The 16,853-nt window shown below is 39.1% G+C and overlaps 1 protein-coding gene across 1 annotated transcript; it reads left to right on the forward strand.

Moving 5' to 3' along the window:
* The first annotated feature begins 1,995 nt into the window (after positions 1–1,995).
* On the forward strand, positions 1,996–16,315 carry LOC119487897 (disabled homolog 1-like). The gene is made up of 10 exons (XM_037768959.1): positions 1,996–2,442; positions 2,572–2,725; positions 5,391–5,521; positions 8,356–8,454; positions 11,043–11,174; positions 11,269–11,355; positions 11,452–11,499; positions 11,663–11,725; positions 13,307–13,427; positions 15,843–16,315. The coding sequence occupies exons 2-10, from the start codon at positions 2,641–2,643 to the stop codon at positions 16,256–16,258; spliced, it is 1,182 nt and encodes a 393-aa protein (XP_037624887.1). The 5' UTR covers positions 1,996–2,442; positions 2,572–2,640; the 3' UTR covers positions 16,259–16,315.
* The last annotated feature ends 538 nt before the right edge of the window (positions 16,316–16,853 follow it).

Consider the following 16,853-nt stretch of genomic DNA (forward strand, 5'->3'; position numbering starts at 1 on the left):
ATTGTTATAGATGGTCAAAATAGTGATGTAAGATAGAAATGAAATAGTCACAGTGCAGGGCGGTTCATCCTCCCAGCTCGGCCTGTGTAAGATAAATCTTTTGACTTCTTCACTGACACTGTTGGGAAATGTGGCTCTATTAGCCCACAATTGTTGTTCTCTTTAAAAAGGAAACTTTAAACCCCCTTCAGTGCTGTTATAACAGTAATCTACATGACCTTTTCCTGGATTAAATCTGATATTTCATGTCCTCAGGTTACTAAAGTCTCTGCCAACTGACCTGAATAGTTTTGGTTTTGTATATTATTTAGACTTTAAAAGAATCCGTCTCATTAAGAGGAGATTTTGGGGAAAGCCGCGCCTAATCTGACATGAAACTCTTCCTGTTTCTGGGGGGTTTCAACAAATTAGCTTGGCTTCCTGAGAAAATGTTTCGACATGCAGAGAAGCTTCTTTGCTAACCTAAATATCATGTCACAAGTGATCTGGGTCATAAATATTTATCTGAGAAAGTGCATCGCTTGCATTTTGAGCCCTCTCAAGTGGAAGGCCTGCCGATGAGAGAGAAGAGAGAGAGAAGAGACACAGCGTCATGACTGAGACTTTTCTCTGCTTTCTCTGTATCCTCACACTGTTTTCAGCCTTCTGGGTAACATTTCTGACTATGTATGAAACGAAAAAGCATGGTGGAAGAAATATTCAGATAATATATTCAAATATTCACATCAATCACTTAAAAGAAAACCAAAAGTTAAAGTTAACTTATTTTAAGTTATATACATAAGTTTAGTTATGTAACAATACATTGCGTTACTTAATGTTAAACTTAATTTAGGTTGTGTACGTAACGTTGCCTATACTTAATGACCTAACAAACATACTTATTTTTACCCAAACCACAATCTTTTCCTAAATGTAACCAAGTAGATTTGTTGCCTAAACCTAACCAAGTTGTTTTCTTTGAACATGGAAGTTTATTTTATGCATGTAACGAGCGAAAATTGACACATGCATAGAGAGGTTTTGTAGAGCGTCATAGTTTGAAGTGTAGGGCCGCTGACCAAGCTGTCGTATTTGACAAGTTGGGAGTGAGAACGTGTTGAAATATGAAGGTAAAGCCAGCCTGACTGGAAACAGATGGACCCCTTTGAAAATGACCATGCCAGTATCTCCAGTCTAGCTTTAAAACTGAGCCTGTTACAACCTAAAAATTGCAAATTTCGTTAACGCACTAAAGAAATGAGTGGCATTAAAACAAATTTGCGTTAACGCATTATTATTATGTTAACTTTGACAGCCCTAGTAAAAATAAATATGTTTAATTTCATTTCTTTTTTAAACAGACACACAGACAACCTGAAAGCAGTAAAGGGGAGATTAGAAGAAGGGGTGGGATTAAATAAGTTTGTACTTCTTCTCACTCCTTTTCGAATATGTAAATCAAGGCATCAAGTGTTTCACAATTTCTTTTTCTTATGCTTTTCATTGTATGTAAATACTACTTCGTTCTGGCCACCCACTTGTTGGTATGATCATTCTCTTTTTCTTTATTTTTTATTTTATTTTTTGTATTCTACATGTTCGAAATAAATTTTGAAATAAAATGAAATGAAATGAAATGAAGTATTCCAGCAAAGCAGTACTGGCTGGTTTCAGGGTCTCTGTGCAAAATATAATGATGCTGACATATGTGGTGTGCTCCGTAGTGGGGACACAAAGACAACAAATACAATGCACAAAGAGTGGGAGGAGCTGGAGGTTCAAAAGGGGCCCACAGCTCGATTTTGCCCCGGGGCCCCGCTGCAGATTAATCTGGCCCTGATTTTAGGTCATATTGTGTTGAATGTAAAATGTAAAAAAAAAGTGATGAGTAATTATTGCTGTCAGATAAATATAGTGGAGTAAAGAGTAAATATTTCCCTCTGACATGCAGTGAAGTAAAAATATAACAACTAGGAATCCTATTTAAAGTGGTATACATGAGACATTACATAACTTCATCATCAAGTGCAGTATTTCTGGAGCAAGATGTTCTTTCTCTCTGGTTCAGGAACCATCAAAATCCTTTCATGTGCTACCTAAAGATTCAATTTTTGTAATTATTATTGTTTTCTGGTTTCTGTCAACCATCCTTCCTGCAGAGATTTTCAGCTAGCTCGATATTTATTTGGCAGCCACACACATTTAATTCAACCACATAAAGCCTGTCCTTGAGGGAAACACATGACCCCACGCTCATCCCCAGAGAGGGACAGCACCATGTACTGACAATCCTGCCTATTGGAGCCTCTTCTGCCATATACAAGAGTTCCCATGTCTAAGGACTCCCAGCGAATGTTAATATATCACCAGTAATTCTGAAACCTGACCTTTGACTCTGAGAAGTTTCTGCTGCGAGTCGAGCCAAGCAGCGGGGTCAGAGCAGAGACACACTTCAATCAGGTGAGATGCATTCTGCTTTTTAGAAAACAAAAATACAATTTGCAATCTGGAAATGTTTTTTTCTTAACACTTGACTTTCTCTGCTGTCTTTATCTCAAGCGGAACTAATGTGGTGTGCTCTCTTTGCAGCAAACAAGTGTGACGGACACATTGCTCTCACTGCATCCCGAAGCCCTGAATGTCCAAACAGACCTCGTCATGATGGAGACGGAGCAAACAGCTGCAAGTTGTCACGCACCGAGCCAAACTTCTGTCAAGACCCGGCTCTCCTCCAGCACAAGAGGTACGAGTGCTCGGCTGCTGTTGATCGTCAGGATTGGTTCTCAGACAAAAAATTAAGCTCAAAGTTTTGCCTTTAATTAATATAGGTTGAGTGTTTTTTACCCTCTGAGACCCACAATAGACCCGTTTTTGTCTTTTTTAAAGGGGTACAGGGGGTCTTTAGGGGAACCTGAAGATTAATTTGAGATGCAGCTCAGCACTATGTGACAAGTTGTTCTAGTCATAAGTCATAATAATTAATGAATTAATTATTTAAAATGAATGGTAAAAGTGTATAAGGGTTTAGAACATTATGATAGAAGTATATGATTTCCATTACCATGCTCTATAATGTCTCATAAGTTGTTGCAGCAATTTTTGGGTTGATACCATTTGTTACACAGATACCACTCGAGAATTGATAATAATGATCAGTAATCCCTCCAAAATACCACATTAAAACACCAAGACCTTCACAAACACCATCGAAAAAGCCATGCTGTCATTTGGTTTCAAAAACTTTTGACATTTGGAGATTTCTGCAAGAATTGCATTTTTCGGCGATTGGATGGGGAGCACTTCTGTTCTGGAAACTGCTCAGAAACCCCCTTATGATCAATATAGATAGGAAAGCCATCCATCCTCTGAATGCTCTAGGTCTTTAGTTTGTGGCTGTGAAGTTGTATGAGGCTGTGATTATCCTAGAGGTCACCACAGGTCATTTTATACAGTGAGGTCAAGTTTCAAAAAATTTATACTGCATGAAAAAAACTGCATGTTTTTTGCCCAATTCACATATCTTGAGGTTAGAGGTTAAGGGAGCCCTCAGAAAATGGCCATGCCAGTTTTTCCTCACTAAAATTTAGCAGAACTTTGCAACATTATTTAACCTCCTTCCCGACATGGTAGCATGACATGGTACCATTGGTACCAGTGGATTCTTTAGGTTTTCTAGTTTCATATGGTATCTGTAGCTTCACTCTAGCCCTAAAACTGAACCTACTAGAGCCTCTGAAAGCGATCCGGCGGGTCTCAGGGGGTTAATAACAAAAGATTGAATTGAAGCGGTACACTGTATAAGTTACAATACAGTATCCAGTGCAGTATGTCCACTGGTCTGATCTGTGACGGTGACTTTCTTAATATCTGATGGGAAACGGGAGCGTTTTCAGGTGTTTGTTTTGTTCTTCCTCCTTCATGCACCTCTGGAGTTTGTCCAGCTGTTCCAGCTGTTTGAGAAACACACCGTTGATGTCATTTGCTGAGTTATACAGTATGGCATCTTACTGGAAATCCTTTGAAACACGTTTGACACTTCTTGTCAAACTGGATAAATGTTTATCTGATGTGAATTACAGCTCATGTCGCTCCAAACATCTTTTCATGTATTTCTATTTGCAAGCAGCTGGTTTGTCAACAAAGCTGTTTCCTCTTGACTCTGTAAGCTTCAGAAACTGTTTTACACACTTCTCAGACATGTTAACCATTAGCCATCTTGAGCAATAAAGATTTTATGAGAATATGATCACTTTGAGTGAGACTATATTCCAATTCTGTAAAGTGCAGTAGTCAGGTGTCGATGATGAAATACCGGAGCAAGGATTGTAAAACCTCATAAAGCTTCTGAAATCAGATGCTGTTTTCTCACCGTACGTATGTTGGTTATTGAGTTTGGAGTAAGGTGATAGGTACGTATGTCATGTTTATTTAAAGTGTACAACACCTTCCTAGACATGACATCACACAATATTTTAGAATAACAGATCAACAAAAGAGTGGAAATCCCAACAAAAGCATATGTAAAGAGGTGGGTTTGACGCTGCTTTTAGATATTAAATATGAAGTTGATTAGTTTTAAAGTTTATGAGTCTGGTGACAATCATGTGTAAATTATGTTTGTATCCAATTAATTTGCAACAGCAAATATGTATATCCGCTCGATATAGAGCTGTTGTTGTGCCAGTCATCTGAGGAAATTCACTTTTAAAGTTGAACATTAGCAGAATATTTAACATCTACTCACAACGGAAACTCCACACCCAACACCACCGAAACAAGTTGGCATAATGTGTTAATGCCTGAGTGGAAATATAAGTTAAGTCATCAACCTAGCAGCCTGTGTTTGTTCATTTTAGAGGTTGTTTTTCTTTTGACAACCACCAGCTCCGGTCACTGACAGACTTTGTGTTGGACTGTGAAACGCAGAAGTGTATTTGTGCTGAACATTAAACTAAACAGTGACTAAAAGCCAGTAAACTCTTTCACAACGTGACTGTTTAAAGAGACGACCTTTGTTACAACAACGCATGCTGACATTTACATAATCTCTAAATTACTGTTTTCATTCCAGGAAATGAGATGAAACATTGACCAAGCATCGGACAAACGCTCGCTCAGCAATTTGCCTACACACACACACTGAGAACATATAAACATACTTGTTCTGATTATCCATTTACAAACATGTATGTATGCATGTATGTACGAACACAGAGGCATTACAGTAAAAGATACAAAAGTGCAAACATATTAAAAACACAAATACATACATGTACTTAAATCAGATTATGATACACAAACATAACTAAGACACAACAAAGTAGCATAAATAAACACAGACTTCCTTCCTCTCACACAGCTTTATCCTCAGAGTTTGACCCTTTATCTCCCCTCTCCATGTTTCCCAGGAGCGCCCAGTGACACCACTTCCCGCTTCCATGGAGACGGGGTTCGCTACAAAGCCAAGCTGATTGGCATGGACCCGGTACTCGACGCCCAGGGAGGCAAGATGGTCTGGGACTCTATGATGAAGCTAAAGGTAGTCTCCACCGCCAAAACAAACGTCCCTTCTGTCTCCTCTTAATCAAAAGTGTAAGACGATCTTCTCGTCCTCCACAACCAGTCATTTTATCAGGAGGGAAAATTAAAGATAAACATCACACGTCTGATATGTCAGATTAGATGATTGTGTCGTCAGTGGTTGTTATGAGTCGTTATCAGAGGCCTATATTGAATGAGATAGATGATCACACATTGGTGGCAGTCAGTCCATTATGTTTAATATTGACAATTCCATCCAAATACAGTGACTATAAAAATAATTCACCCTAAAGTCAATCAAAATAGATTTGATGTGTCTGTTTAGATGCTGATCAATAGAAAAATAGTTGATGATATCAACGTGAGAAGAGATCTGTAGGCTAATCTATAGGAATGGCTCAAAAACAATAACGTTAATGTCCTGGAGGTTCAGCTCAGTTCAGCACTCAGGTAGACATTACTCCACTATATCTTTATATAGCAAACAGTTGTTTTCTGCTAAATTAATGCTCTGAATTTCAAATGTAGCACCTTTAATTTCAATAGAGAACTACATAAGATGGTGCACCCTGCCTGTAATGTTAGTAATAATTATGTTTGGCGGAGTGATAAGATGATTTGTTGCATTTGTTGACGATGTTCAGTTGTCCCGAAAGTATTTTTAATTCAGTAACTATCAAGTTTATGGTTAATGCTCAGAGTAACCAGTGTTGCTCAAACATTTGCTGATTAGCCACGAACAGAAAGTACAGCGGAGGCTGAAGGGAATGTTGTTTTTGTTGTTGGCGTTTGGTCATAAACCAAAGTATTAGACGATTGAAAAATGTTCCGCTATGAGATGAAAAGTCAGAGGATCACCAAAGTTATTACAATTCATCCTGAGGGGAACATGAATGTTTGCACCAAAATTTCCATCCATCCAGGAGTTGAAATATTTCACTAAAAATCAAAAATGTCAACCTCATGGCGGTGCCAGAGGAAAAATTTAGCTAGGGTTAATCCTCTTGGGACCATCAATGTCTTTATAATATCTTATCTTAATCCATCCAATAGTTCTTAAAATACTTGTTTATTATTATTTAGGCTTTTTTTTTGCCTTATTTCATCAGTTACATGGAGAGAGAGAGAGAGAGAGAGAGAGAGAGAGAGAGAGAGAGAGAGAGAGAGAGAGAGAGAACAAAGGTCCCTCTGCCGCAAGTCGGATGGTGGAGTTGTGATTATGCGTCATGGATTATGGATAAAATACTTATGCAAACGAAACAAGTATTTTGTATTTTATATTTGAACTCAATCAGATCACTTGTAGAAACCTCTTTTCACTTTGAAAGTAAAGGGTCTTTTTCTGTTGATCAGTGTCACAAAAGTCACATTAAATCTACTTTGACTGAACGTTGTAAGACTTCTTCCAAGGGCGTGATCACATTGCATAGGCACGTTAGTTTCAGGCTCATTGAAACCTTCTACCTCAGTCACAGGTACTTTTCTCAGGAGCATAAATTACGGGAAATGAACTGGGTTCCTTGGATGGAAAAGGAGTTGTGGGAAAATCTCTGCAGTAGAATAAGGGGGCTTATGATATATCTGACATCCTGCTCACCCCTGACCTGTCAGTGACTTCAGGCCCTGTAATTTCACAGGACTTTGCACGATCCAGTGGGAGTGTATATTCAGATAACAGCTTTACTGAAAACAGACAAGGTCCTCAGGGGCTGAACACTTCTGGGAGGGAATCAGTGTCATTGAAATACAGCCAGCCATAGTCAGACGTTTTGGCGCCCCCCAGTGATAGTATCCAAAAAGACACTGATAACACAACATTGCATAACACTACAGTATTATAATAAGTTAAAAGCAATAATTAGACAATCAATATTTGGAGGAGGGCTTTGAGAAAACAGTCAGTTAGAACACAAATCAACACAGTGGCTTTAATATCATCAATATAAACATTCATTTCACTTTTGGCCATGACTGCTCTGCCCTCCTACAAAAAAGTAGTGCACTTCAAGCTTATTTTATGAAGTAAAATTAAGTAAAGTTCAAGTATATTTCCCAAGTATACTTTATGTAATAAGTACACTAATATCAGTGTACAAGTAGTATGCTTTTAAGTGTACTACTTCCATATTTCTTGAGCCTAAATTGGCCCACTTTTTAGTTTATAAAAGTATACTTTTAAGTGTACTTTAAGTGTAAGAATAGTAAACTTTGAGTACACAACTAGTTTGCATCTAAGGTGTATTTTGTACTGCAACTATATTATGAAGTGAACTATACTACAAGTGAACCTACAGGTATGCTGTTAGTTTACTAGTTATATACTTGTAGCCCACCTTTTAATTTATGAAAGTACACTTTAAAGTATATTCTCAGTAAACTTCTATTTTATTAGTTTTTACTGCAAGTGTACTTGTAAGTTTTCCTTAACTTATAGTACTTAGCCAATGCATTACAAGAGACTTTTACTATTTGACTCGATATTTTGTGATGGGATTAAAATAATTAAATGCCTCCATGGTGAACGGAGAATGCAAAAATGTAGAAAATTCTCAAATATTTAAAGTAAATTAATATCAAAACATATGTTTACAAACTCTCACACCTTCTAATAAACTACTCTATCAAAATGTTTACTTGTCTACTTGTCAGTGTAAGCCAAGTATACTTAGACTTTTCTGTATACTTGTCAGTATAAGCCAAGTATATCTCTGATAAGTACATAAAACTGAACGTACACTCTCTTATTTTAAGTTTAAAAGAAGTATACTAATAGCACACTTGAATAAACAAACTGTCTGTCTGTGCTCTTATTATAAACCCTGTTTGTGTTAGGGCTTTGAGGCAGCAGCAAGGAAACAGGGGAAACACAAGCGGAGAGTTTGGCTGAAAGTTTCCTCCAGCGGCCTGAGAATCGTGGACGATTGGACCGGGGTGAGCTACACTGACTGTCTCTTGTTCCTCATCGTGTTGTCCTGCAGCTGTAGCACCCACCTCGGGTTGATGGTTAATCTTGAAAAGCTGCTCTTTCTTGTGTGCAACCATAAAAACCATAGTGGATTTCCTGTGGATATTAACTGTTCCATGTTTAACTAATGACAGATAACATTTGCATTCTTTTGTTTTTTTTCTATTTTAATTCTCAGGATTCCCTCGAGAGGTAAAGCAGGATATTTATACAACTGACGAGAATCAGTGCCATAAAACTGTTTTCTAATACATTATCTTCTAGTTTTCTAACAAAAGGGAGAGTCTAGTCACCCGATTCGACTGTTATCAGGACATTAAATAGGCGTTATCAGTTTCTATAAGCACCATAGATGTGGGTCATTAGGGGCCTACTGTGTTGTGAAAGTGAAACTTAAAAGCAACAAGTTCTAACATGTTGTAAAACATGGTCACAAGAGGTCGCTGTTGTGTTTTTTTATACCTTCTTTCGGTGATCTACCATGTGAATAGATGACGAAACTTAATAGTGGGTGGAGTAGGCCCCTATTGACCCATATCTATGGGGCTCATAGCGACTGATAACGCTTATTTAATAGCCTGAGGCACGGCTGCCACCATTGGCACGCCATAGCTTAACCAATGGCACACTAGCAATAAGTGTGCAAGAGTGTTTTTTGGAAATGTTGAAGTGTCCTCTCATCCGCATACCAAATTAACTCTTTCACCGCCATTGGCAGTTGCACGGCCTGTTATCTACGGTAGTTTGATTGATTTTTTTCCCGCGAAGACCTGCCCTTTTCTGCCTCTGATTAGCTAGTACTCGTTTCCTTCGTCACAGAATTTGTTAAGTTTATTGCTGATGAACAAGATTGGTGGAAATTTGGCAGGGTTAATGATTTCCACTCAGATGTGGATGTATTCATAAGGATGGCAGCATTCGTGTATAGTGCTCTTATATATAATTACAATGTCCTGATTATGGGAGAAAATGTTTTTTAAAAATAAAATGTTACTATGCACGTTGCCGAAATGGATGGAATAAAATTACAGATCTGTTAGAGATTTACATTTTGATGTGGTGTCATAGTTAAACTACACCAACAATCTTAATGTAGATATGGCACACTGATTAACAAGAAAATTTAAAAATGGCATTTCATACCAAAAAGGTTGCCGACCCCTGATCTAGTGAGTCTAGTTCAGTCCACCACAGATATGTTGTAAATGATTCCACCTCAGTTAGAAGTCATGATCTCTATTTTTTTCTCCCTGAAAAGCATAAAGTTTTTCTCCCAATAATTATCTGTTAAAGGGGCTAGATGTAAGAATCAAAACTTGCTTGTTAACAGTGACACCTGTGGTCATTAAGTCAACAACAAACAGCGTCCTGTTGCTCGCGCTCGCGCTACGTAGATGCGAACGAGCATCGGTCAAACAGTGAGGCTACACACGAGACTGAACATGATTGGCAGGCATCATGTTGTTTAACGTTAGGAACATTAGCCAGCTAAAACCACAATATCACTATAGGCTATATTTCACATGCTTGGCAGTAATCTTATCTTACCTGTCCAATAGGAATTTTACCAGCTCTGGGTCCGTTTTGCTACCCAAAACCAAACGAAGGTCCCTCTATGAATCGAAGGCCCGGCTGATGTTGATCCTAGTTTTCCCCCAACGTCGGTCACATTCGCGTTTTGCAAGACGCGCTTTACTAGATATAACTTTGTTTTTTTGTGCTACGCTGGAGTTTGTGTTGGGGTCTGAGTTGTGGTGATGGCTGGTCGTTTGTTGGTGTTAGTGGACTCCATTTCTAACCGAACGTTAGCTATGGTTGCGCAGTGTTAGCCCTGTAGCGGAACTGAAGAGAGTAAAGACACTCGCAAGCACGCATGACGTTGCATCAGTTGGATTTTCCCCCCAAAATGTCCCGCATTTTTCACATTAAAAACGGTCTACAGGCTGATAGAGGAAACCCTGAAAGACGTGGAAGGTCTAATTTTTTAGGGGTTACAACCTGTTCACACATTGGCAGTAAAAAACGATTAAAAAAAGTTTAAACGTGTGATAACTTACATACAGTCCCTTTAAACATTTAAGAAGTTGTGATGAATGAAATGAGGAAGTAATGTTTCTCATGTGAAATGGGTACTGCACTTTATGTGGACGTTGGTGTCTGGAGGTGATTCAAGTTTTGGTTCCACTTCTGCCCAATTTCTGGTTGTAATGAATGTGATACCAAACAAAAAAATATAATTTATTCTAAACAACATGCCTGCACTGAACAATTCTGTATATTCCTGTAACGTCTAACAAGGTATATTTCAACAAATTAATTTTCTCTCCAATAATTTCAAGCCCAATAATCAGATGAATGGTGAAGAACCAAGATCCAGAAAAGACAAAATGCTCCCCCACAAAAGCTGGAGGAACAGAAACTGTCTGAAATCAGAAACTTAATTTCCCTTTTTTCTTGCAGTAGATGTAGTTTTCTGTTCCCCCATTAGTTTTTTTATTGCTGAATGTAGGTGTGGTGATTAGATCTGTTGTAATATAACTAAAACTTGTTTCAGGCTGTACTTCATGACCATGACCGGAGCAGGATCAGCTCTTTGACGAGAGACGAGTCTGACCCCAGGGCTCTGGCCTACGTCTACCAACACCAAGACACCTACACACTCTTCTACATCAAGACGGCCAACCTGGTGCCAACACGCAGTGCTACTACATGTCATTTGTATGCTGTACACGTTGTGCCACCCTGCAGTGAATGTGTGACGTTTTATCTGTGTTCATCAGGCAGATCCGGTCCTGGTTGACATCGAGGAGGTTTGTCAGATTGTGGACGAGGAGGCGCCACAAGAACCCCCAGAGGCACCGACTCAAGTCAGAGAAAAAAAATATTTATCAGTGTTTTTTTTCCTTTGGTGTATGTGTTTTGTTTTTTTGTTGCATTCAATATTTTTTGTTTATTTTTTCCAGACCAGTTCCTTACTGCAACTAAATGACAGTTCAGCCCCTCCAGCTGAGGTAAAGAATGAAAAAGCTCAGTTGTATTCCTAAATGTTGTCAACCCCCAAATCTTTTGCTGAGGTTCATTGAACATCTCTTCATGTTTTGAGTTGTTTCTTTGAAAATGGTGGCGGTCACATGTTCAAACAAAACCTTTGAGTGTAATGAATGTTATTTTCAGGGAGAAGCTTTTGAGGAAGTGTTCAGTCCACGGCCGGATTCTTCATCAGGACAATCAAACCAGGTACAATCAACAAAACGCAATATCACACATGTGAATCCTTAAAGCTTCAGTAGGCAGTATATTTGTGGCACCATTGGGCAAAAATTCCATAATAACCTTTCAGCATATTATAATTCAAGTGTTCTAAGAGATAACTAGACTTCTGCTCCTCCTCATGGCTCTGTTTTCAGGCTTTAAAAAATCTAGCCCGTGATGGGAGACTTTGACCAATCACAGGTCATTTCAGAGAGATCCTATTGGCTGTGCTCTGGTCATGTGACCGGTACTTGGCGTTCCTTCAAGAGATTTGATTCCGATCATTTCATAAAAATGACTTTTTTTAATCATATTTCCTCCAATCTCGTCTACTTCAGCTTTTACTCCACTGTGCCTCACCACAACCATTTTTGTTGGAGAATTTATCCATGAAACCATTGCAGTCAGAACAACAGAAACATTAAACAGCTGACATTTGAATTTCAATGTTTTCAACTAAAAAAAAGGAATAAATTTGACCCCAAGAAAGAAATCATTGAAAAAACAAAAAATACATGTTTAGAGATAATAGGAAAGTTTTCAAAAATAAATACTGAATAGTGCCAGCTGCTCACATTGTAAGATCATGAACAATGTGAATAAATGAGAGGAGTTGACGCAGCATTTCTAATTTAGTTAGATTTGTATTTTATTTATATGATTTGTCCTTCATGTCCATTATGATACGATCAGTAAGATGTTGGACTCAAATGCAGACACAGACAGCGTAGTGGCAGTGGAACAAAAGGCTTTTATGCCAAAAGCAGGAATTGTGAATGGGCAGGGGGAATGTCGAGGCTAGGGTGGAGCAGGGCAGGCAGGCAACAGGCAGGCGAGGATCCTGGAAACAGGAAACAAACATTAGATGTCGAGCAAAGAATCAAAAGACTATGAACAAGTTAACTCAGAATAATGCTGAGCGGCCGAGGCGAAACTACCACTTGGGTATAGTCAACGATCTGGGGATGAGTGACTGAAGAACCGGGTTATTTGAACTGGAGTAGATGATCTGATTGGAAGCAGCCGTGCATGATTTGGTCAGGTGGGGTGATTGCCTCGGAGGCGCAGGAGAAGCAGAGCCTTCAGGGGAGGAGAAGCTCCAAAAGTCCTTGAATCTAGAGAGAAAGTCACCAAGTCGGCAACACTGATAGTCCGTTCCTTCAGTCCTCCCTCCAAAGCCGCTCCACCAAAATGATCATCATGAACGTAAACAACAAACATGACCATTGTTAGCAATCACAGCTGTCCAGCTAGCAGCTTGTGGAAGACTCCGGTGACCCACAGTATGGGGAGAGTGTGCACAGGTAGACAGGCAGGTAGGTAGCCCGTCAAATGAAATGATTGGACGGGTTTATTACAGTCCTGCGACAGCCGATACCGATACCATATTTTTCTTTTTTTTGTCAGATCATTTGATTTATTGATTGCTGTCAGGATGTGATGAGAATTTCAACAAATATAACAAAAATGTTTTTGAATAACACTACCAACCCTACCTTTAATAATCAGAACACTCTTACTAAACTACAGCTAAGAACACATTTAAATGTCTTCTATCAAATACAGACTGTTTCTGCCTCTTCCACTAACGAGCTGATGGAGGTTTTCTCCGTCCCGATGGAGGTTATCTCCGTCCCGATGGAGGAGCCGCTGATGCCCAGCCAGAGCTCCTGCACCAGTCCGCCAGGTTAGTTTCAACACCAGTCCAGGATCTAACCCTGGGCTGAGTCTCTTTTGCTGGGGTAACCCTTGACTTTGTAGAGCCATGTGGGGGCAGCACCCAGGCTGGGTGGAGGTGCTACAATGCAGAGCAAAATAATCCATTTCCTTCTAGCTTGGTCGCTTGTTTCTTCCTCATTTTGCTTGATTTCTAAAATGTAAAGCCTCACAATTTTTCTTCTTCATATAATCCCAGCAGTATTCTTTCACAGGTGTTTATGAACAGCCAACAAAGCACATTACACACGAAACAGAGCCTGACTAATGGCTCTGTTTCGTGTGTAATGTGCTTTGTTGGCTGGAGTTTTTGTTATTATCATTATTATATGAGGCTTTTCTAACTAATTTTGATGCAATTTCCAATCTTTGTGTGTTATTTTACACTAAAATGTGATAAACTAGACTTAAGTTGACAAATGTGTTCCCTATTTCCCCCCTTTTTTCTGTCACAAATATTATAAATAAAGAAGAGGGTTGTTATTTTAAGCCACATGTGTGAGAAATCTACTTTAGTTTGGATAATTACAACTGGTTTCGATTGTTTTGTTGTTTGTAGGCTTAATTGGATTGTGATTAACAGGAGTGGACACACACGAAGGCACAAAATGTGTTGTAGCACAGTCTTTTTTTTGCCATCACATCAAAGGGAGGATTCATTCGGAGCTCTAGCACAGAGTTTATCAGTTTGATATCCTATCATGCAAATAAATATTATCATTAACATCAGGCTGTTCTGCCATAAAACTGCGGGACCATTAGACAAACTCTGACAAACTCTGACAAGCACTTCTCTCCTCTAGATCTCAAGTTGACTCACTGCTTGTATCTCCCTCTTGTTTTACTGAGTCAGAGCATTAACGCCTTCACAGTGTGTTAACATACACACATCACACTGTGGTTGAATCTAGGTAAGACGATGTAAGAGCTCCAGAGCCGAAAACTCCATACACATCTTTATTGAACAACAATATTTCAGTCCGCAGCAGATTTAAAATGTATCAGACAGTAAAGATAGTAAGATCAGACAGTAAATATGATAGAATAAATCAATCTGGAGCCATACTCTAATTCCTTACAGCTGTCAGGCTGCTGCTCTACAACTGACCTCTGACCTTTGAGCTGGATCTATAGTAGCCTAGAAGAGAAATCGACCAGTCTTAATGTACACAATATTTTCCCACTACATGTTTAATACTACTACTCTGTTAGGGAATGACATAATTCCCATGGTGCAGCTGTTAAAGAGACACATTTTAATATGCAGCGTAAGACAGAGGAATGTGCAGTGTTTACTGTGTATCAACGATGGAGTAAATAATCTCTCAATACATGCTCAGTTCCCACACTGACTGAAATTATTATCTCAACCTCCTCTTCTGTCTCTGCTCGCTGGTAGTGGAAAAAAATTATGTCCATGTTTGGAATTACCGCATCGATTTTTTTAGATTTAGATTTTTGTTGAAACTTGTGTCCATCATGTGCGAGTAGGCCACAGTGTGATGTTCATAGAGTGCAGCAAAGGTTTGTGGTGGGGTGGTGTAAGGTTCGCCTTCAGCCTCAGAGGCCCAGGTATACATCCTGTCTCTTTGTGTTGTTATTACTTAACCATGACAATGACCTCTTCCTGACTTTAACCAAGTAAGGAAGTTTAACTACGTAGCACCAGAATGAACAACAAAGTGCTTCACAAAAGAACATAAAATAAACCGACATAAAAACTGGCATATAGACATAAACCAAGTGGTTTTACCTAAATGACATCAACACTTTGCCATTAAAGAAATCCAGGCTTTTAAAAATCATCGAATATAAACTAAGGTTGCAACTGATGATTTTTTTTTTTTTTATTATCTGAAAAGTTAAATTGTAAAATATCACAAAATAGTGTCCGAATATTGTCCGACCAACAGTCCAAAACTCAAAGATATTCAATTTATAAGCTATTAAACAGAGGAAAATTGAAGAACTTGAATGAATGTTTGATTAATAGTGTCTGGCATTTTGGGAAATTAGTTTTCTCGCCTGGCAACCACTTGTTGTGAAGTGAATGAAATGGAACGCGGGAGAGTGCGACATCTAGTGGCTGAATGTTATCGATGTTATCAATAGCACCTTTAAATATGAAGCCTGAGCTTGATTAGCTTAGCTTTGCATAAAGTCTGTAAATAGGATGGAACAGCTAAAGCTCACTTATTAAAATACTACGTTTAATCCGTACACAAACTGAAAATGCATAAAAAAAAACGACATGCTGTGGTTTCACAGGGTGTTGCCTTCTGAAACTTTTTTTTGATGAAGTGACTCCAGGAAGTGCTCCAGTAAATTTTCGATTGACCAAACAGTTAATCGACTAATCGTTTCTGCATATCAACCATTTCGACAGACCAAGACCAGAGAGAGCCTCCACAGCCAATGCTCTCCGCCTCTCAGATCCTCTCCATGTTCCCCTCACAGCCACCAGGGGGCTCTCCGTACTCCTCGCCCCCATACTCTCCAACCGCCGTGCCCTGGAGCCAGCAGGGGCTTCTGGGAAATCAGTGGGCCGGTCCAGCTGCGGCGCCCTGGCAAACAATGCCCGGCGGTATGGCAGCATGGGCACCAGCAGGCATCGCAGCGCCCCCTGCAGGCGGCCAGATTCTGGCTCACGGCTCTTTTCCAGGAGTCATGATGGGAGGAAACACACCCGCTTCACCCACTGCTGTCAACGGATACCCCGCCCCTTTAAACTATGCCCCCGCTGGATCAACGGGACCCCTGCAGCCAGCGTCCCCCACCTTGGACCATAATCTCCTCTTTTGATGAACTGGTCAGAATGGAAAATTGTTTGCAAAATAAAAATTGCTGCTCATTGAGAAACAAGCCAATTTAATTCTATTTCATTTCTGGACGTTCATTCTTTCTTATATTTGCACATATAATCAAAAAATTCTGTTGCAATTCAAGAAAACTAAAAGATTAAAACAATCAAACATGTCAGTCGGAGTTACATTATAACATTTATGCCTATTTAAACTGGAAGTCGTGTTTCATTTCAACTGCTTCTATATGTTTTATCTGATACGTGAAATTACTTTTCTTTATTTGGTTTCTACATGTAACTTTGCTTTTTCTGTATCAAATTTAAGGAACAGTGTGTAACATTTCGGGGATCTATTAGCAGAAATGTAATATAATATTCATAACTATGTTTTCATTAGTGTATAATCACCTTAAATTAAGAATCATTGTGTTTTTGTTAGCTTAGAATGAGTCCTTAATAACTACAAAGGTAGCAGGTCCTCTTCACGGAGTCCACCATGTTTCTACAGTAGCCCAGAACTGACAAACCAAACATTGGCTCTAGAGAGAGCCTTTCACGTTTTTACGTTACCTGAAGGCCACCGTAGTTCTCCGA

This window comes from Sebastes umbrosus, chromosome 5 (assembly GCF_015220745.1).
Source record: "Sebastes umbrosus isolate fSebUmb1 chromosome 5, fSebUmb1.pri, whole genome shotgun sequence".
In the NCBI taxonomy this organism is placed as follows: Eukaryota; Metazoa; Chordata; class Actinopteri; order Perciformes; family Sebastidae; genus Sebastes; species Sebastes umbrosus.

What these genes read in the sequence shown, in the direction of transcription:
- LOC119487897 (XM_037768959.1), top strand. Translation starts at nt 2,641, where the DNA reads ATGATGGAGACGGAGCAAACAGCTGCAAGTTGTCACGCACCGAGCCAA. An exon ending in ACTCTATGATGAAGCTAAAG is followed by an intron (nt 5,522 to 8,355) that starts GTAGTCTCCACC and finishes TGTTTGTGTTAG; the next exon opens with GGCTTTGAGGCAGCAGCAAG. An exon ending in TCGTGGACGATTGGACCGGG is followed by an intron (nt 8,455 to 11,042) that starts GTGAGCTACACT and finishes AACTTGTTTCAG; the next exon opens with GCTGTACTTCATGACCATGA.